Source organism: Chrysemys picta, chromosome 10, assembly GCF_011386835.1.
Source record: "Chrysemys picta bellii isolate R12L10 chromosome 10, ASM1138683v2, whole genome shotgun sequence".
Taxonomy (NCBI): Eukaryota; Metazoa; Chordata; order Testudines; family Emydidae; genus Chrysemys; species Chrysemys picta.
The window spans coordinates 53,708,344-53,728,661 of record NC_088800.1 but is presented as its reverse complement, the minus strand read 5'-3'; the positions used below and the strand labels follow the sequence as shown (position 1 = coordinate 53,728,661).

At 49.9% G+C, this 20,318-nt stretch overlaps 1 protein-coding gene across 3 annotated transcripts in view; it reads left to right on the top strand.

Moving 5' to 3' along the window:
* NLRC3 (NLR family CARD domain containing 3) overlaps window positions 1–20,318 on the top strand; it is a 72,732-nt gene that overhangs the window by 35,400 nt on the left and 17,014 nt on the right. For all 3 annotated transcript variants that reach the window (XM_065559827.1, XM_005306163.4, XM_065559826.1), the window contains 7 exons: window positions 664–2,407; window positions 6,004–6,090; window positions 8,434–8,517; window positions 10,486–10,569; window positions 12,988–13,071; window positions 15,260–15,343; window positions 19,941–20,024. In XM_065559827.1, the coding sequence (XP_065415899.1) occupies window positions 664–2,407; window positions 6,004–6,090; window positions 8,434–8,517; window positions 10,486–10,569; window positions 12,988–13,071; window positions 15,260–15,343; window positions 19,941–20,024 (2,251 nt within the window). The remainder of the gene's footprint in view (window positions 1–663; window positions 2,408–6,003; window positions 6,091–8,433; window positions 8,518–10,485; window positions 10,570–12,987; window positions 13,072–15,259; window positions 15,344–19,940; window positions 20,025–20,318) is intronic.

Sequence of the window (20,318 nt, the reverse complement as noted above, 5' to 3'; positions counted from 1 at the left end):
TATGAGGCCTGAGGTTCAGCACCAGTTCAAATCTCAGACTGCGAGAGAAGCTCTCCCCCAGAAATCAATGGTTCCATTTTATTTGAACCAGTGTTTTCTATCAAGGCAATTTAAGACAAGTGCTACTTCTTCCACTGGGAACTAGATTGATGGGATCACAGCTGGGAGAATTTGTGACCATTGTTGTCAAAGATTTGCCACTTCAGGCTTTTTAAACTTCATTATGAAACATTTTAAACTAAACTGAACAAAGTCCTACAGCACATACAGTAGGGACAGTTGGGCATTTGCTTGGGGGCTGGAGTAGATGACTCCATCTCTAACTTCAGTGAGAGGTGCAATCTCCTGCCCTGACGTTCAGTTTACACATTACTCAACAAAGCAGAGATAACCAGCAGCTAAAGCAGTTCCAGCCCCATCCTTCTGGTCAGCTGGTGGATGTGTCTGAGTAATGAGAACCTTGCTCCCCATTACAATCACATCCACAGCCAGTGCAACCCTCCCCCTTGGTTGCAAGTTTTCAAACCTGTTTTCCTGACCTCCAGAAGCTCCGGCTGGCTTCTCTTCCTTGCAATAATGAGAAAAAGTCAGGCTGTGCCTATTGCTTATGCTTGTGGTCATTGTCTGTCTCCCTCTTGACCTATTTTGCTTTTCTCTACACAGACCCTATGGTGCAAAAGCATTTGGAAAGTCTCCAGAACCGCTATGGAACTGGTGTGGAACTTGGGCAGCTGGAGAGGCTCACTAATCTTCTGCTGGTGGAAGGCTTGACAGATATTCAGCAGAAAGAGCATGACGTCATGCAGATTGAGGCCACCAAAGGCATGAGAAATGTTGCCAAGAAAATCCCCCTGGAGAAGCTCTTCCTACCTCTGTCTAAAGTCAGCATTCCTCCTCGTATCTCTGTGACCGTGGGCGTGGCTGGGATTGGCAAAAGCACTTTGGTGAAACTGTTTGTTTGCATGTGGGCCAAAGGGGAGGTCAATAAGGACATCATATTCGTGCTGCCTCTCACCTTCCGGGAACTGAACACTTATGAGAAACTCTCTGCTGAGAGGCTCATCCGGTCAGCATTCCCTCATATTACTGAACCCAGCTTTATCTCCAATGGCACTGCCCGGATTTTACTGATTCTGGATGGCTTGGATGAGTTTAAGACTCCTTTAGATTTTTCCAACACAGTCGTTTGCACGGACCCCAAAAAGGAAATTCAAGTGGATAGTCTGATCACCAATATTATCCGTGGCAACCTGTTCCAGGAAGCTTCCATTTGGGTCACTTCACGGCCCACAGCAGCCAGCCAAATCCCAGGTGGCCTAGTTGACCGGATGACAGAAATACGAGGTTTTGGAGCTGTGGAGATCAAGGACTTCTTGGATCAGATGTTCCTTGAGAACAAAGACTTATCCAGTCAAGTCTTGGGTCAGATCAAGGCTAATAGATCTTTGTACACAATGTGTACGGTTCCTGCCTTTTGCTGGATATCTGGCTCCTCAATGGGCTATTTCCTAAAGAACAGCACTGATCAATCCCAAGAAATGACAACTGTTCCTAAGACTTTATCAGAAATCTACTCCTATTACTTTAAAATGGCACTGAGTAGTGACTGGCAGGAAAAACAGAAGGAGACTCCCAGGATAGAACAAGCTATAAACAACAGCAAAAAAATTATTGGTAACCTGGGTCGGCTGGCATTTTATGGTCTACTCAAGAAAAAGTACGTATTTTACGAACAAGACATGAAAGCCTATGGCATAGACCTCTCATCACTACAAGGCAGCTTGTGCAGTAGGATGTTACTCAAGGAAGAGATGCAGTTTTCCACTGTCTACTATTTCTCCCATTTAACCCTCCAGGAGTTTTTGGCAGCCACTTATTACTATGCTTCAGCAAAGCGAGCAATATTTGATCTCTTCACTGAGAGCGGGATGTCCTGGCCTAAGTTTGGTTTCCTTAATCACTTTAAGAACGCTGTCCAGAGATCACTGCAGTCAGAGGACGGGCAGCTGGATATCTTTGTGCGCTTTCTCTCTGGACTTCTCTCCCCACAGGTGAACAAATTGCTGTCCGGTTGGCTCTTGATAAAGGATGAGCATAACAGCTTCCGAAGCCACGTGATCAGCTTTCTCCAGAGCTGCCTGAACACTGACTATGTCATCTCCTCCAGGACTGTGAACGTCATGCAGTGCTTGTATGAAGTGCAGCACATGGAGCTGGCCAAGACTGTGGAGGAAGCTATGAAAAACGAGAGCTTAGCTGGGATGTTAACGCCAGTGAATTGCTCTGCCCTGGCTTATCTCCTGCAGGTCTCTGAGGTGTGCATGGAGGAGACAAACCTCTCCAACTGCCTCACCTACAATATCTGCAAAAGTCTGCTTTCCCAGCTCCTCTTCTGCAGTAATCTCCGGTAAGTCAGATCAGGGTTTTGTGTAGGGACCGGGACTATTTCCATGTTTCTGTGACATGCGGTAGAAAGTAGCAGCTGTTTAAAGGATATGTGGCAATTATTTTATTCAGGACTATTGTCCTGCAAACAGAAATATACTCTGAGGATGGTATTAGGATGACTAGATAGCAAGTGTGAAAAATCAGGACAGGGAGTGGGGGTAACAGGTGACTATATAAGAAAAAGCCCCAAATAAAATCGGGACATCTGGTCACCCAAGATAGTATGGTCATGTGTTACTGAGAAATATGTGTCATGTTCAGAGCAGGGGGCTGAAAGTCCAGACTCTTGGGGTCTTCTAGTGCAGGGGACTAGAGTAGAAAACCTCTTGAGTTCCCTTCCAGTCCTATGCTTCTATTATTCTATTTTTGGCTCTGCCACTGACCTGCTGTATGACCTTGGGCAAGTCAGTCCAGCTCTGTGCTTCAATTTCTCCACTTGTAAAGGGAGAGGATAATACCTACTTCGCAGGGGTGATGTGAGGCTTGGTTAATCCAGGATCTATTGCAGGAGTGGGTGAGGTTCTGTGGCCTACGATGTGCAGAAGGTCAGACTAGATAATCATGATGGTCCCTTCTGACCTTAAAGTCTATTAGTCTAATATAGGGTTACCATACGTCCGGCTTTTCCCGGACATGTCCGGCTTTTTGGACTCCAAATCCCCGTCCGGGGGGAAATCCCAAAAAGCCGGACATGTCCGGGAAAATCGGACATCTGGCCGGGGGCTCGGGGGCCTGGCTGGCGGTGCCGGGCCGGGGGCTCGGCCGGCGGTGCTCGGGGGGGCCCGGGGCCGGGCGGCTCGGCCGGCGGCTCGGGTGCCGGGCCGGGGGCTCGGCCGGCGGTGCTCGGGGGGGGGGCCCGGGGCCGGGCGGCTCGGCCGGCGGCTCGGGTGCCGGGTGCCGGGCCGGGGGCTCGGCCGGCGGTGCTCGGGGGGGGGCCCGGGGCCGGGCGGCTCGGCCGGCGGTGCTCGGGGGGGGGCCCGGGGCCGGGCGGCTCGGCCGGCGGTGCTCGGGGGGGGGCCCGGGGCCGGGCGGCTCGGCCGGCGGTGCTCGTGGGGGGGCCGGGGCCGGGCGGCTCGGCCGGCGGTGCTCGGGGGGGGGCCCGGGGCCGGGCGGCTCGGCCGGCGGTGCTCGGGGGGGGGCCCGGGGCCGGGCGGCTCGGCCTGCGGTGCCGGGGGGGGGGGGCCGGGGCCGGGCGGCTCAGCCGGCGGCTCGGGTGCCGGGTGCCGGGCCGGGGGCTCGGCCGGCGGTGCTGGGGGGGCCCGGTGCCGGACCGGGCCGGGGGGCTCGGCCGGCGGCTCGGGTGCCGGGCCGGGTGCCGGCGGTGCTCGGGGGGGGCCGGTGCCGGGCGGGGCCGGGGGGCTCGGCCGGCGGCTCGTGTGCCGGGTGCCGGGCCGGGTGCCGGCGGTGCTCGGGGGGGCCGGGTGCCGGGCCGGGAGCTCGGCCGGCGGTGCCGGGCCGGGCCGGGGGCTCGGGGGACGGGCTGGGGACCTGCGGTGCCGGGGGTGGGCCGCGCCTCCTCCCCCCCCACCCCCTCACACACACACACCCCCTTACCTGCTTCAGGCTTCCCGCGACTCAAATGTTCGCGGGAAGCAGGGGAGGGGGCGGAGACTTTGGGGAGGGGGCGGGGTTGGGGCGGGGCTGGGGGCGGGGCTGGGGCCCCTTTAAAGTGTCCTCCTTTTGGAGGCACTAAATATGGTAACCCTATCTAATATATTCAAAATGCCATGTGTTCTTTGGGTGAAAGAAGCTGGAGAAGTGGAAGTGGCAGTGCTAATATGCCAAACATCATACTGTGTTTGTTATTACCTATGTATATCAATGGCTGATGAGCTATCCTGAGATGCTGCTAGTATTGCATTATGGGGGCCACTTAGGAAACCACAGAGTCTGGAACTGGGGTTTTTGCTTTGTAGGCTGGTAGAGATAACAAGACTAATAGGAGGCAAGTGGTTTTACTTGAACTACTTTCACATTGTACCTTCACCTCTGAGGAGCAGAGGCTAATTCAGTTGCCTTCACTTTATAGTACTTGGCCTCTCTGCTGAGGTTACCATAATAGGTGTCAATTTAATTGGGTGAGGGATGATATGGGCACTTCTCCACTAGGACTTGGACTCAGATCCCCAACTCATTTCACATTGGCCAATGGACAGCCCTTAAAAGACCTTTAGTTATTGCTGGCCTGGATGAATGAGAATCAGCAACTCACAGGTAGAAGATTTTATGTTTCACTCACAGTCCCCTGAGCAATCCAGGGGTCTATTGGATCGTTATACCATTTGAGGCTGGTTTAGTACCCCCATTGGCAGGGGTGAAAGTAACTTACAGGACTTACTGGTACTGCTGGAGTCATGAGGGGGGCGTGGCCTCATCCAGAAGAGGGGGGGCCTCTCAAGATTTAAAGGCCCTGGGGCACCGGCTGTGGCTGGGAACTCCAGGGCTTTTAAATCAACCCAGGGCTCCCAGCTGCAGAGGTGGCTGGGAGCCCCCGGGGCAAATTAAAGGGCCCGAGGCTCTCTGCAGCGGCAGGAACTCTGGGCCCTTTAAATCCCAGCCCCAGCCCAGCCGCCGGAGCTGCGGGGGGATTTAAAGAGCTCGGGGCTCCCCGCAGTGGTGCGGAGCTCTGAGCCCTTTAAATCCCAGGCCCAGCCCGGCTGCTGGAGCTGCGGTGGGGATTTAAAAAGCTTGGGGCTCCCCACAGTGGTGTGGAGCCCCGAGCCCTTTAAATCCCTGTGCGTAAGCCGGTGCGGTCCGGCACGGCGTACTGGCTCTTGCTGGTACACCGGACCGGTCCGGCTTACTTTCACCTCTGCCCATTGGATAGTCATCCCCAAAAGTCATCTATCGGTAATATCAGACTTAGCGACAAGTGGACAAGGTACGATCAGATGACAAGGACCGGCACTGGCTTAAACACAGTGCATTTTAGTGTTGTGCATGCCTAAAGTATGTGTTTAATGGTCATGACATGACCTGTGGCAGCTACAACCTAGTGCCATCTTACAAGACTTATAAAGAGAGGCCCTGGGGCAGTGCAGAGTCCTGTATCTCTATCCTGGAATAGGCTTTACACTCCTGCCCTATCTTTCATTGGAGGAACCCAAAGGACTTAAATGTGATTTTTGCATAAGTGAAGCACTTCCAAGTTTTTAAAGGACATTCTCTTTGGAAGAGTAGGGCCTCCTAGAGTTATCCTGGGATGCTGGTAAGTGTGACTGAGTTATCCTAGAGAGAACAGACTCTTCCGGTGCTGTGCATATGGAATATTCTCTAGTCGTGAGGATCAGCAGCATATGGGCTCTCGGCTCCTTGCTGGGGGATAGTAGGTGAGGTCAGGTTCACTGTGAAAGTCAGCATCTCAAGGAACACACTACCTCTGATGGGGGTCGCTCTGTGAACTCTTGAGCATGGAAGCTACACAGATCAGGATCTCTTCATTTTTTCTGAGAGCTCTCACTCTCAGCAGCTCAAAATGGACGTTTTCTCCTCCTCCTCGTGTTATCAAAATGCTTTGTTCTCAGCCATCTCTTCTTCTTTTGCTTTGTTGGCCAGGCTGGACAATAACAAGTTTAAGGACAATGTGATGGAGCTGTTGGGCAGCGTCCTGAGCGGGAAGGATTGTCAGATTCAAAAGATGAGGTACTGGCTGGCATTCATAAAATATTTTGGGGTGTCACTGCAGTGGTCATTTAAACATCTAAACATTCACATGATCTAAGCCGTGTTGTAAGATGTGCCCTCAACACAGCATTGCACCATGTGTCTCCGCATGTTCATCCGCTCAGTGTGCAGTGGCAGTCAACAAAGAGAACAGAACAGAGACCATTAGGAAAGGGAGAGATAATAAAACAGAAAATATCATAATGCCACTATATAAATCCATGATATGCCCACACCTTGAATACTGTGCACAGTTCTGGTCACCCCATTTCAAAAAAGATACAGTAGAATTGGAAAAGGGGCAGAGAACGGCAATAAAAATGATTAAGGGTATGGAACAGCTTCCATACGAGGAGAGATTAATAAGACTGGGACTTTTCATCTTGGAAAAGAGACAACTAAGGGGGGATATGGTAGACGTCTACAAAATCATGAGAGGTGTGGAGAAGGTGAATAAGGAAGTGTTATTTACCCCTTCACATAACACAAGCACCAGGGGTCACCCAATGAAATTAATAGGCAGCAGGTTTACAACAAACAAAAGGAAGTATTTCTTCACACACAACACAGTCAACCTATGGAACTTGTTGCCAGGGGATGTTGTGAAGGCTAAAAATATAACTGGGTTCAAAAAAGAATTAGGTAAGTTCAAGGAGGACAAGTCCATCAATGGCTATTAGTCAAGATGGTCACAGATGCAACCACATGGTCTGGATGTCCCTAAGCCTCTTGACTGCCTGCTAAACTGGTGCTCAATCCCATCTTAACTGACCAGCAAACGCCTCCTCTAACAGGGGGACTTCCAGGGTGGAGGCTCCCCTGCTGGACAACTCTGATTGGCCAAGATGATGATGATGTCCTTTGCTGGTATGAGAATAGATGTTTATTGTAATCACAGTCAGGATGGCGGCTCTGGGAGCACACATTTGTCAAGAGGGGTAGGTGAGCAGGGCAGGTCTCCCACTGCCACACTTTCTCTCTACACAGCTATTTGCAGTTCATGGGCAGACTTCGACCCTCAAAACTTGTGATCAGTGCCACCTAGACCAGTTATTTTCAGCTAGATTTCAGCCTCTGACTTTTTCCGAAGCCTGCTGCTTGAGCGGCAAATTGTGGCCGAAAGCAGGGAAGTGAGGACTGTGGTTTGTACTAAGTTTTATTGGAGTTTTGCTCCCCAAATTGCAGTTCCCAGCTCTCTTGGGCGGGGGGATTTGAAATGTGTAATTAACAAGGAATGGTTCCCGTGGTCTCAGACACTAAAGTGCCAGTGCAGACAGAGTGCTTTGCAATGCTGGTGGAGGCGCACCCTGAGATCTTCTGAGAAAAAGCATTCATAAAGTAGCCAGGCCACAAGAAGTGCTGATGCCTTCAAAGTCAGTGGTGCAGATAATTCCCCAGTACCATACACTGGCAGGTTACTGGAGTCTCTCAGGCGAGGTTTGAGGACCTGGGTGACACAGCCCAAGGTGAGGGGGCTGTTACAGGATTGGGTGGGGCTTGTGACATGTAGGAGGTCAAACTAGTGGTTCATGATGGTCCCTTCTGGCCCAGGTCTCTGAGTCTGGGAGTTATTTGGAATGTTAAAGTCGGGTCTGGTTAGTGGCCCATGTCTGAAAACTGTGGGGCAAATGGCTAACCCTGTAGGACACCAATGCTGAGTATAGTGTTCTCCTGCTTAGCACTGCTCCTGAGGATGAGTTCGTGGCTCCTTGTTCTCCTGCCCCCTTAGAGCAGGAGACCCTCACCTCTCTGGGAGCACTGGGCCCCCAGCAAGCAGAGTCTGCCTTTCCCCACCTACCTCTTCCTTCCTCCAGCTCTGTGCCCCTGCCCAGACTCCCTCTCATTTCCACATGAGTCATTGCCTGCCCCAGTGCGGTACAGCACCTTCCCACTGCCCTCCTGGGGCCCAGCCAGCGAGAGCCGTCAGTCACAGCTGCAGAGCACAGCCAAGGACAGGGATGGCTCGCTGGGGCTGTGGGACTTGTTGCAGGAATGATTTCCAGTCCAGCGAGGTGGTCTCTCAACCGCCAGCACCTCTCCTTGCACCTGCCATTGCCCTCAGTCCCCAGATGACATATACCTAGGGATCAACTGGTTTCCGAAGGGTTAACATGATCTTAGAATGAACCAATGGAACTGTATTTGTCAAACGTAATATGGTGACCTCCATGTTATATCAGTATTCCTCTTCCATGCAAATTCCTCAGCTGTGTCCTTGGCAGTTTCGGTGGCTGGCAGTGGGCTTGGAGGGATGTAATGGGCTAGGAACTGTATTTATTCTCCTTAGACTAGATGCTAACTCCAGTTTCTTTTCCTGGACAGCTTGGCAGAAAACCAGATCAGTAACAAAGGGGCCAAAGCCCTCGCCAGATCCCTGATGGTCAACAGGAGCCTGACAGTACTTGAGTAAGTTTCGTATGTTTCCTAGTTGATGTCGTCCACCCTGTGGGCAAACATGGGTGCCTGCAGCGCCCTCATGTGCTGTCAGCTGTTTCCTTCATGAAAATTAATTAAATAGAACGGGTGATGTCAGCTGACCTTAATTTCTCCACATTGGAGGATGGCTCCTGCCCACCGTAATCAGTTCCCAGAAGAGATGCATAATGTTGTTGTAGTATTTTAGACTGGTGACTAATGAGAGAAATGTCAGCTGCCAAGCTTGTTTTCTCTTTCTGAAATCAGCTGTCACCAAATTTCAAAGATTTCAACCCCAAAGCAGCTTGAACAGCTGAAATCCAGTAAGAAAGCTCATGTGATGCCCTCTTGTGAAAAAATGAAAGGTTAAAATCCTTCCCTGCTCCCCCCACGTTCAGAATGAACGACATTGCAGATTTCAAGATCCTTCTGGGAGTAGCCTCTGCACATTTCCACTCCTGGGATGTGCCGGCAGTGCAGCTCTGATGTCCATCAGTGCATCCCTTAATGAGTGTGACAGTGCAGAGTCCATCTCATATGAGCAACATTCATTCCTAGTTCATTGGTGGCCTGATACAATGTCCACTGAAGGCAATGGGAGTCTTTCCATTGTCTTTAGTGGACATTCAAGCAGACCCTGGCAACATGGAAACGAACGGTGGCAGTCAGTAGCCTGTTACAAGTGACTAGTATATTAAACATGCCAAGCATATCTTGCAACCTGCTCTGGCCCAGATGTGGAACATGACCTGTGACAAAGATTCAAAATGAGGGAGCCCAAAAAGTTATTAATCCAGGAAATGTAAGACGCTGTATGATTCCTTCCTGGGGTGTGAAAAACTCTCTCTACAACCTCAGTTTCGCAGTTATTTATTTGTGATGTAAATGATTTTCAAGAATAATAGTCGGGGGACACCAAACTCGTGTGAAATGTACTCAACTTTTCGATGTAAAGCTATACATCTAGGAACAAAGAACATAGGCCATTCTTACGAGATGGGGGACTCTACCCTGGAAATCAGTGACTCTGAAAGAGACTTGGGGGTCATGATAGGTAATTAGTTGATGATGGGTTCCCAGTATGACGCTGTGCTGAAAAGAGCTAATGCGATCCTTGAACACACAAACAGGGGAACCTCGAATAGGAGCAGGCAGGTTATAGTACATCTGTTTGGCACTGGTGCAACCACTGCTGGAATCCTGTGTCGAATTCTGGTGTCCCCAGTTCAAGAAGGATGTTGATAACTTGGAGAAGGTTCAGAGAAGAGCTGCAAAGATGATTAAAGGATTGGAGAACCTGCCTTACAGTGACAGACTGAGCTCCTTGAGTTTAATTAGCTTAACAAAAAGAAGGTAAAGGGGTGACTTGATCACAATCTGTTAAATACCTACATGGGGAACAAAGAATTGACAATAGGCTCTTCAGTCGAGCAGACAAAGATCTAACAAGGTCCAATGGCTGGAAGTTGAAGCTAGACAAATTTGAGACTGGAAATAAGGTACAAATTTTAACAATGAGGGTAATTAACCAGTGGAATGACTTACCAAGGGTTATGGTGGATTCTCCATCACTGGCAAGTTTTCAATCAATACTGGATGTATTTTCTAAAAGTTCTGCTCTAGTTTAGACAGGAACTACAGTAATTCAGGGAAGACCTCTGGCCTGTGTCCTACAGGAGGTCAGACTAGATGAACACAATGGGCCCATCTGGCCTTAGCTGTGAATCTATGGAATGATGGACAGTTGACTCTTGACTCCTCCCATGATGATCTATTAAACTGCACTAAAGACACCCTGAGATCCAGTAACAGAGGCTAAGTCCCAGTGGCTGGGAAGATCAAGGTTTAAACTGAACGCCCACCCTTAACTCTCTCTTGTCAGACCAGTTTTGTTCTTGTCCGGATTTTCTAACTTTAGCTTTTTTGTCTCTCTTTATCCTCGCTCCACCTTCTCCCCAGCCTTCGCAGTAATGCCATTGGACCCACAGGGGCAAAAGCACTGGCTGATGCACTGAAAATAAATCAAGTCCTACTCTCCCTGAAGTAAGTGCTGTTGGTTTCCCTTCCTTGGCTTCTTCTGAAAGCTAATTCCTAATAGACATAATTGTATATGCAAGAGACCGCTGTGTGGGTGTGAACAGTCTTCATCTCACTGGCTATCAGATGTTCAAATGACTAGACCAGAAAGATTGTGGATAGTAAACGGCTGCCTTCATCCCAGTACAAGTACAGTCAGCTTGCAGCAGGTGGCTGTTACAAGAGCAGTAGCCATAGAAACGATGTGTCACTTGCAATATCCAGGAACAATCTTTTCCTGGCAGGGCTTTGGCAGACAACTCCTGAGAGTCCATCTTAACTTTACAGGGGACCCAGGAGAAGCCACCTTGGGAATGCTACTTAGTTCTCTCCAGATGCCCAGCTGAAGTGGGAGATGCGCTCACTGAAGCTGCTAGCTCTTTACAGTGATGCTGTGCTTTATGGTGTCGTGTCAAAAGGGCTGTCCCAGCATTAGAAACATTGCATATGGTGTTGGGTTGAAAGGTGCGTCAGAACGACAGAGGTCTCTAATTGTCATTGTCGTAGGCTAATTCTAGGCTTCCCTGCAGTGAGGGACACAGCAACATCTACGTTGTGTTCTTGGATTTTCTCTGCTATCCCTCTTCTTTAATAAGATGAGGTCAGGTCCAGGGCAAATTGTTTGTATCTATAAACGTACTGCATTTGCACTTTGGCTATGGAATGAGGAGAAACTCAGTGGTTTTGACTGAGTTGCACTCTGAGGTTTTGGAGTTGTTGGACTTTTGGGCCCATGTGGACGGAAATGAAAGGAATTGTTCACGTGATTCCCTAGCAACTGAACCTGTTGAGTTTTGTATTTCATAGGTTATGGATCCAGTGGGTCTGGTGCGCCTCTCCAAGTTGCTGGTGTAAATCAGGAATAGGAAGTCAATGAACTTATGCGAATGAGAAACCAAGGGGAGATCAGAATCAAGCCCAATAGATCTAGAGATTGGCTCAAACCACAAAATTGAGATTGGATTTTGAATATCCTCCTCCCCAGTTTGAGTTGTGATGGAGTCAAGCTGAGGAATTCTGGCTCCAGCCCAGCTCTACTTATATCTTCTTGCCCTGAACCAACTATCCAGAACTACTTTGAATTCTCCCTCCTCCCCCTTTCTCTTTGTAGAAGTCATAGGGCATAACTTAGTACATGGACTGAGGGATTGGAATGGATCTGGTTGGGGTGTACATGCTAATATGTATGTCTTATTATTCAGTACAATATCTATTGACTTACTGTCTTGTTTATATTTATTTAATTATTCTCCATATTGAGATTCAACTGCTATTTAAAAATCATGATTATGTAAAAAAAAAATAGGCAGCAAGTTTTAAAATAAACAAAAGGAAGTATTTCTTCACACAATGTACAGTTAACCTGTGGAACTCATTGCCAAGGGATGTTGTGAAGGCCAAAAGTATAACTGGGTTCAAAAAAGAACTAGATAAGTTCCTGGAGGACAGGTCCATCAATGGCTATTAGCCAAGATGGTCAGAGACACAAACCCATGTTCTGGGTGTCCTAAACCTCTGACTGCCAGAAGCTGGGACTGGATGACAGAGGATGGATCACATGACGATTGCCGTGCTCTATTCATTCCCTCTGATGCACCTGGTACCATCCACTGTCGGAAGACAGGATACTGGTCTAACCCAATATGGCTGTTCTTATTTTCTTCTGACTGCACTGAGGGATGGAGAAGAGCAGGAAGGCAGGCAGAAGGGAGACTAGGCAGAGGAGGAAATGGAGGGATAGAAGTGGCCTATAAGACAATATAAACAACAAAGAGCCTGATGTCTCAGTTACCCTCAGGCTGCTTTACCCTGCTCTGGCAGCGTGAGGGCCATCAGGTGCAGGCAGATCTGTAAAGTGGATGCCCGTGTAACCTACAGCCACTTTAAGGACTCTTTACCATGCTGGAGTGGTGTGAAGGGGCCTTAGTGCAACTGTGAATCAGCCCCATGGAGATTCAAATCAATGACTGACTGAGGATGTTGTGATATTTCCACGAGGCACTGTTGTGTCTGGAGCAAAACGTCTTAGGGCAACATGAGCCCTGAAAAGGCTGGTAGGTGTGCTCAGGAGATTGGAACATGTGACTCAACCCCAGCACCTTAAACAGAAGGGAGGAGAAGAGAAAGGGCAAGAGGTGTCTGGAAGAGGTAGGCTGCTAAGGGGGCAGGAGGCAGTCCCAAAAGGCGGGGGGCAAGACTCAGGAGGCGCACTAGGAAAAGAACAGCACAGGAAGTTCAGGCGCATGGGGGTTCATTCTTTTATACTATTGCCTCTGGCCTCAGGAGATGGCATGGCTAATGTGAGACAGACTGGGACAGTCTGTGGCTGCATCCTGCTCTAATTTCCAGTTTTTCCACAATAATTGTGTTGTTTTATCTCTGCAGCCTCCAGAATAACATGATCAAGGAAGATGGTGCTAAATTCCTGGCTGAGGCCCTTTTAACCAACCACAAGCTGAGAACTTTGCAGTGAGTGATTCTAACCCCCAAGCTCCCCTATGGTTTGTTGTCTGCTCATTTCCATGGCCATCTGCAAGGGCATCTCCATGGTCAAAGCAGCCTGCTGCTAATTCCCCTTCTTGGCTTGGCCTCCTGGTCAGGGCCAGCTGAAAGCACAAGCAGATGGAGCAGTTGTTCTCAGCCCCACAATCTGACCGTTTTCCATGTCTCTATTCAGACACTTAATCATGTCTTTGCACAACACTAAATACGGTTCCTCCTCCATTGGTAGGTTGTGCCCAGACCCCAGTTGCAAGGGTGCCACCATTTCACACAAGGAAGCCTGCACTGCTCACGTCAAAGCTGGTTTCCACACACAAACCCATTCACCTACAATGCACTAAATCTACTGCAATTGCAGTGCCCAAAAGTGGACAGAGGCGGTGTGTGGAGAGAGATGCTCTTCTGTTCAAGGAGCAGGAGGGGGCAGGACAGAGACGATCTGAAGGAAACATGATAGATGGTGGGGTGGACTCTGAGGAAGATGGTGTGTGGTTTGTTTGCCTGGTTCATGCCCAGTCTGTCTTATTTATTCTAACCACTAAGAAGATAAAGCTAAGTGCAAACTACTACACTTAGGAAGCAAAAATGAAATGCATTGCTACAAAATGGGGAATAACTGACTAGGTGATAGTACTGCTGAAAAGGATCTGGGGGTTAGAGTAGATCACAAATTGAATGTGAGTCAACAATGTGATGCAAATGCAAAAAAATGCTAATATCATTCTGGGGTGTATTAACAGGAATGTTATATGTAGACATGGAGGTAATTGTCCTGCTGTACTCAGCACTGGTGAGGCCTCAGCTGGATACTGTGTCCAGTTCTGGTTGCCTCATTTTAGGAAAGATGTGGACAAACTGGAGTCCAGAGGAGAGCAACCAAAAGGATAAAAGGTTTAGAAAACCTGACCTATGAGGAAAGGTTTAAAAAATCTGGACAAGTTTAGTCTTGAGAAAAGACAGAGGGGGGGACCTGATAACAGTCTTCAAATACATGAGGAGCTGTTATAAACAGGACTGTGATGAATTGTTCTCCATGTCCACTGAAGGCAGGACAAGAACTAATGGGCTTAATTGGCAGCAAGAATCACAGAATCATAGAATATCAGGGTTGGAAGGGACCCCAGGAGGTCATCTAGTCCAACCCCCTGCTCAAAGCAGGACCAATTCCCAACTAAATCATCCCAGCCAGGGCTTTGTCAAGCCTGACCTTAAAAACCTCTAAGGAAGGAGATTCCACCACCTCCCTAGGTAACTCATTCCAGTGCTTCATCACCCTCCTAGTGAAATAGTGTTTCCTAATATCCAACCTAGACCTCCCACACTGCAACTTGAGACCATTACTCCTTGTTCTGTCATCTGGTACCACTGAGAACAGTCTAGATCCATCCTCTTTGGAACCCCCTTTCAGGTAGTTGAAAGCAGCTATCAAATCCCCCCCTCATTCTTCTCTTCTGCAGACTAAACAATCCCACTTCCCTCAGCCTCAGTCAAGGGAGATTTAGGTTAGATATTGGGAAAAGGACAGTTAAGCATTGGAACAGGTTTCCAAGGGAGGTTGTGGAATCTCCATCACTAGAGGTTTTTCAGAACAGGTTGGACAAACACCTGTCAGGGATTGTCTAGGTTTACTCGGCCCTGCCATAGTGCAGGGACTAGACGACCTCTCGAGGTCCCTACCAGCCCTATCTCACTATGATTTTAGGACAAGTCGAATAGGGCATGTAACAGAGTGTGATGTCAGTGTGATGCTTGATTGGCAAGGATTTTCCTTGATGATGATGATGTCTGTTGATATGGTAATGGCTGATAACAACACGATCATGGCCGTTACTTGATGTGACCAGGCCAGGTAGTCTGCCATCCTCTACTCTGGTGGAAAAGTCCACCCACCAGCTTACCTGGGCAGCTATCCACAGAGAATTTGAGGATCTAGGTCTAGTGGAGAATGATAAGAGATGGGGTGAAGGTATAAATAGCAAAAGAGTGTGCACCAAAGCTACCTGTATGCATTAGGGTGTACAAAATATACAGAGGCAGAAGTGCCTCAGCCAGAGATGGGAGAGCTCAAGTGAGAAGAAGAAAGTTAAAGTGTGTTATTGATGGAGAGCTGACTCCCTCTTTTTGAAGTTTATGGGTGTTTCTGTCTTCTTCACAGTCTTCAGAAGAACTCCATTGGACCCCAAGGTGCAAAGAAAATAGCAGAAGCACTGAAGCAGAACGGGAATCTCAGGGAACTGATGTAAGGATTGACAGAAAGGATACACGTTAATAGAGAGATGAACAATGATTGTGGGTGACACTAACTTCTGAGTCCTCTTAGGATCTGTCCCAACCTATTATGACATGCTGTACAAGAAAGGCCAGATATTGCCACCCCTATTTCCCTGGCAGGGTTTCCTGTGCATTCTTCTTCGGGAGGCCAGGGTTTGACCTCTGCTCATCCCTTGCTCGCTGCCGAGTGCCCTCCTGCAGCATGTGGTCCCAAACCCCTGTGGATACCTTGAGACTGGAAGGGATATCTGGGAGCTGCATGGGCACAGGGCCATCCACGCAGGCCATCTGGGGCTCTGCAGCAGCTTGGGCACTCTGCAGCTATAGCTTTGTTTCCTGACTGCATGGCCACTTGGCAGCCGTCTTGTCAGGGATTCCCGTTAAAGGGGAGAGGGGCTCCCACTGTGGAGGGGGCAGCTGGCTGTATTACATCTCCGGAGGAATCTCTACTAGGTGCCAGAGGCAAGAGATGCATCTCCCACTCCTTCCTCCAGTGTAGGTACCAAACTAGGCAGGCCCCTTTTTGAGAGGTTTGTCCCTGTGCGACACCGGGACAGAACCAGACGTGGTTTTCTCTGATATAGGAGGGGGATGCTGCTCAGCACCCTGTGTCTCTTAAAAATGGCCCCATCCGGGCAGTGTGACCTCACACACACTGTCCTGCCGGCAGGGGCAGGATCATGTTGGCGGGGGTGGGGTCGTGCTGTTTCTGGAAGTACCAGGATGTCTGGTATTCTTGGAACGGGTGAGTGGCCACCTTACTCCAGTGTACCCACTGCCTGCCCCATCCCTCCCATATGCCTCACTGGGCCTGTGACGAGCCACACCTCCATGGCCCCTTTTCCACCAGGGGAGGGAGAGATCTGTTTGAAGGGGACCCTCTCTGCATGCCGACCAGAAGGGTACAGTCTGGCCACACTTGTTCTTACGTTAATAACATACCCTGGAGAGGGCCTGGACACACCCATTACTGGAAGTACAGCTGCTCACGGCAGCTGTGCCCCCAGAAATACGAACCGCTGTAGTCAGGGAACACAAATCGGACAAGCACTAGAGCTAAACACGTGTCTGGGATCACGCTTTGCAACTCCCTGGAAAGCTTCCCTCCCAACGGCATTTCTCTGAAAAGCCAAACTAGGGAAGGAACAGGTTAAAGAATGTTCAGCTCAATCAGATGTATTAAAGCCAGCCGGGCCTGGTGAAATTCATCTTAGGGTACTTAAGGAACTAGCTGAAGCAATCTTGGAATTGTTAGAGCTTATATTTGAGAACTCCTGGAGGATGGGTGAGTCCCAGAGGACTGGAGAAGGGCAAACACAGCACCTGTCTTTAGAAGGGGGGACAAAGAGGACCTAAGTTCTCTGTAAGCTAAATAAGCTGCTGGCTGTGCAGCAGTTTATTTAGCACTGGGCAGGCGCTCAAGGAACCCACCCAGCTGGGACCTGCCGCGGCCAGGGGAGGGGCGCTCCTTCCCCAGCCCCAACCCGCCGCAGCCGGGGGAAGGGTGCCCAGAGGCGCCGACTTCCCCTATAGCCAGGGGGATGCTTGATCCCCCCCTCCACCCCAGGCCCCACCCCACATCTTCCCACCCTGTCCCACCTCTTCCCCACCTCCTCCCCCGAGCGCGCCCCATCCCCACTCTTCCCCCTCCCTCCTGGTGAGCTTCCTACATGCCGCAAAACAGCTGTTCGCAGTGGGCGGGAGGCACTGAGAAGGAGGGGGAGGAGTGGCAGCACCCGCTAATTTTTCTCTGTGAGTTCTCCAGCCCTGGAGACCCATGGAGTCAGTGCCTATGGGGGCACCCCACCCCTGCCCCCAACTCAGCCCTGACCCCAACCCAGCTCCGGCCTGGACCTGCTGCAGATGGGGGAGAGGCACCTCTCCTTGCCCCCAGCCCAGGTGCTGCTGCAGGGAGAGAGAGCTGGGCAGAGTCCTCTCTCCTCACCGTAGCCCCAGAGCACCCTCCTGCACCCCAAACCCCTCATCCCCAGCCCCACACCCCCAGCTGGAGCCCTCACCCTATGCACTCCAATACTCTGCCCCAGCCGTGAGATCCTCATCCCCGGCTCCTCCCCAGAGCCCGCACCCCAGATGGAGCCCTCACCCCCCCCTCACCCCAACCCTCTGCCTAGCCCTGAGATCCTCATTCCCGGCCCCTCCCCAGAGCCCGCATCCCCAGCCAGAGCCCTCACACCCCTGCGTCCCAACCCTCTGGCTGAGCCCTGAGCCCCCGCACACTCCGAAGCCCTCGGCCCCACCCCCACCACATGAATTTTGTTATGTGCATCAATATGAAGGTGATGTGTCACACATCATCTCCATATTGGTGCACATAACAATATTCATTCCGCACGTGGATGGGAAAAATTAGAGGGAACACTGAAGAGGACACAGGGATTTATAGACCAGACAACCTGAAATCAATACCTGGAAAGATACTGGAGCAAATTATTAAAGAAGAAAAAATTATATCAAACCAACCTAATTTCCTTCAATAGGGTTACTCATGGACTAGTGGATGCGGGGAAGCAGTAGACATGATATACCCTGATTTTTAGTAAGGCTTTTGATACAGTCCCTCATGACATTCTCATAACAAACTAGGGAAATGTGGTCTAGATGAATTTACTATAAGGTGGGTGCACAACTGGTTGAAAGACCGTACTCAGAGAGTAATTATCTGTGGTTCGCTGTGAAACTGGGAGGGTGTATCTAGTGGGGTCCTGCAGGGGTCAGTCTTGTGTCTGGTACTATTCAATATTTAAATGAATGACTTGGATAATGGAGTGGAAAGGATGCTTATAAAATTTGCAGATGACACCAAGCTGGGAGGGGTTGCAAGCACTTTGGAGGCCAGGATTAGAATTCAAAATGACCTCGACAAATCAGAGAATTGGTTTGAAATCTACAAAATGAAATTTAATAAAGACAAGTGCAAAGTTCTACACTTTGGAAGCAAAAATCAACTGCAGGACTACAAAATGGGGAATAAGCGACTTGGCAGGAGTACTGCTGAAAAGGATCTTGGGGTTATAGTGGATTACAAATAGAATGAGTGAACAAAGTGATGCAGTTGCAGAAGGCAAATATTATTCTAGGTACATTACCAAGAATGTCTTGTATAAGACACAGGAGGTAATTATCCCACTCTGCTCAGCACTGGTGAGGCCTCAGCTGGATACTGTGTCCAGTGCTGGGTGCCTCACTCTAGGAAAGATGTGGACAAATTGGAGAGAGTCCAGAGGAGAGCAACCAAAATGCCACAAGGTTTAGAAACCCTGTTTAGTCTTGAGAAAAGAAAACTATGGGGGGTTCTGATAACAGTCTTCAAATATGTTGAGGTCTGTTATAAAGAGGCCAGTGATCAATTGTTCTCCAGGTCCACTGAAGGTAGGACAAGATGTAATGGGCTTAATTGGCAGCAAGGGAGATTTAGGTTAGATAGTAGGGAAAACTTTCTAGTCATAAGGATAGGTAAGCTCTGGAACAGGAGGTTGGGGAATCCCATTACAGGAGGTTTCTGAGATCAAGTTGGACAAACATCTGTCAGGAAGGTCTAGGTTTACCTGGTCCTGCATCTGCACAAGGGGCTGGACTTGATGACCTCGCAAGGTCCCCTCCAGCCCTACATTTCTCTGATTCTCTTAAAAGGGCTGATCTCCAGGGGATGGGCAGAAGCGTGTTGTCTTTGGAGCGCTTTCAGCTTTGGAATTAACTTCCTCCGACACTCTGCCAAGGTGCAAGTGTGGAAACAATTAGGAAGCAGTGCAAGATGCGTTTATTTGCTCTGTCTTTTTCTTATGTGGGCCTGCAGCCAGATAGCATTTGCCCTGCTAGTGGGTGAGGGTGCAGAAGGAACAGCTGCTGATTTATGTCAGCGGTTGGCATCAATTCACTTTAATCTCTCAGCCACGCCCAGGTAACACAGCAACGGGCACAATATAAATCAGAAGAGCACCCAAGTTCCCTTAAATAGGTGGATGAGGGCTCACAGAGCAAACATTCCACACACCCCACCGGTATGGGATGGGATCGCCACATGTCACATGGTACTACAGCCCTGGCAGCTGACAGGGACACAGTGTCACTGAATGGGCAATTGATCTTCGAGCTTGAGCAGACATAGCCATTCTCTGTGGATGGGCGAGGTCTCCATTGCTTTGGCTTGCATTGTAAACGTAGTTGGTGCCTGTGGCTTTTCCTTTTCTAGGTCAGTTTTCTACTGTCATTTTGTCCTATGTTGGGATGGGGTGATCAGATGCAGAATCCAGATGGAGGTGTTCTTATTGCTGCTAAAGTGCTGGGCCTTGTCGCCCGCTTAGCTCCTCCTTTCTTGGGATGTAACTGGCCTGCTGGGGACTCGGCCTTGACACGTCACTGCAGAACACTCGCTTTTCCTGCTGTGAGACTTGGCAGCCGTGAGGAGACCAAACCACCCCCTCACTACGGGGCCACGGGTGGGGGCACCTGCTGGCTTTTCTCAGGCTGATTGGGATCCCCTGCTTCTGGGCTCTGACTGCAATTTCACAGCTGCTAATGACTGATCTTCCTTTTCTTTGTCACAGCCTCTCCAGTAACTGTGTGGGGGACACTGGCTCTGTAGCCTTGGCCGAAGCTCTGAGAGTGAATCACAGTCTCACAACCCTGGAGTAAGTCCCTTGCCATTCGAGTGCCCAGAGCACCCCATACGCATTGTTCTTCGCTGCCAAGGGGCACTTGTTAATGCTCCACTGCTCAGCTCCCCCAAGGGCAGTGTCATGTGATCCAGAGTGATCTGGGGTTGCCTCCTACCCTATCCTTGTCTGTTTCCCCAACTCATGTCCATGGAAAGCAGTAGGGGCCTTTGTGGGGAAGGGGCCGGTAGGTTCCTTTGGGGAAATTTCCCTTTGACGAACTGCAGGACTGAGGGGAATGGCCAGGGGCGTGATGGCCTCATGGCTACT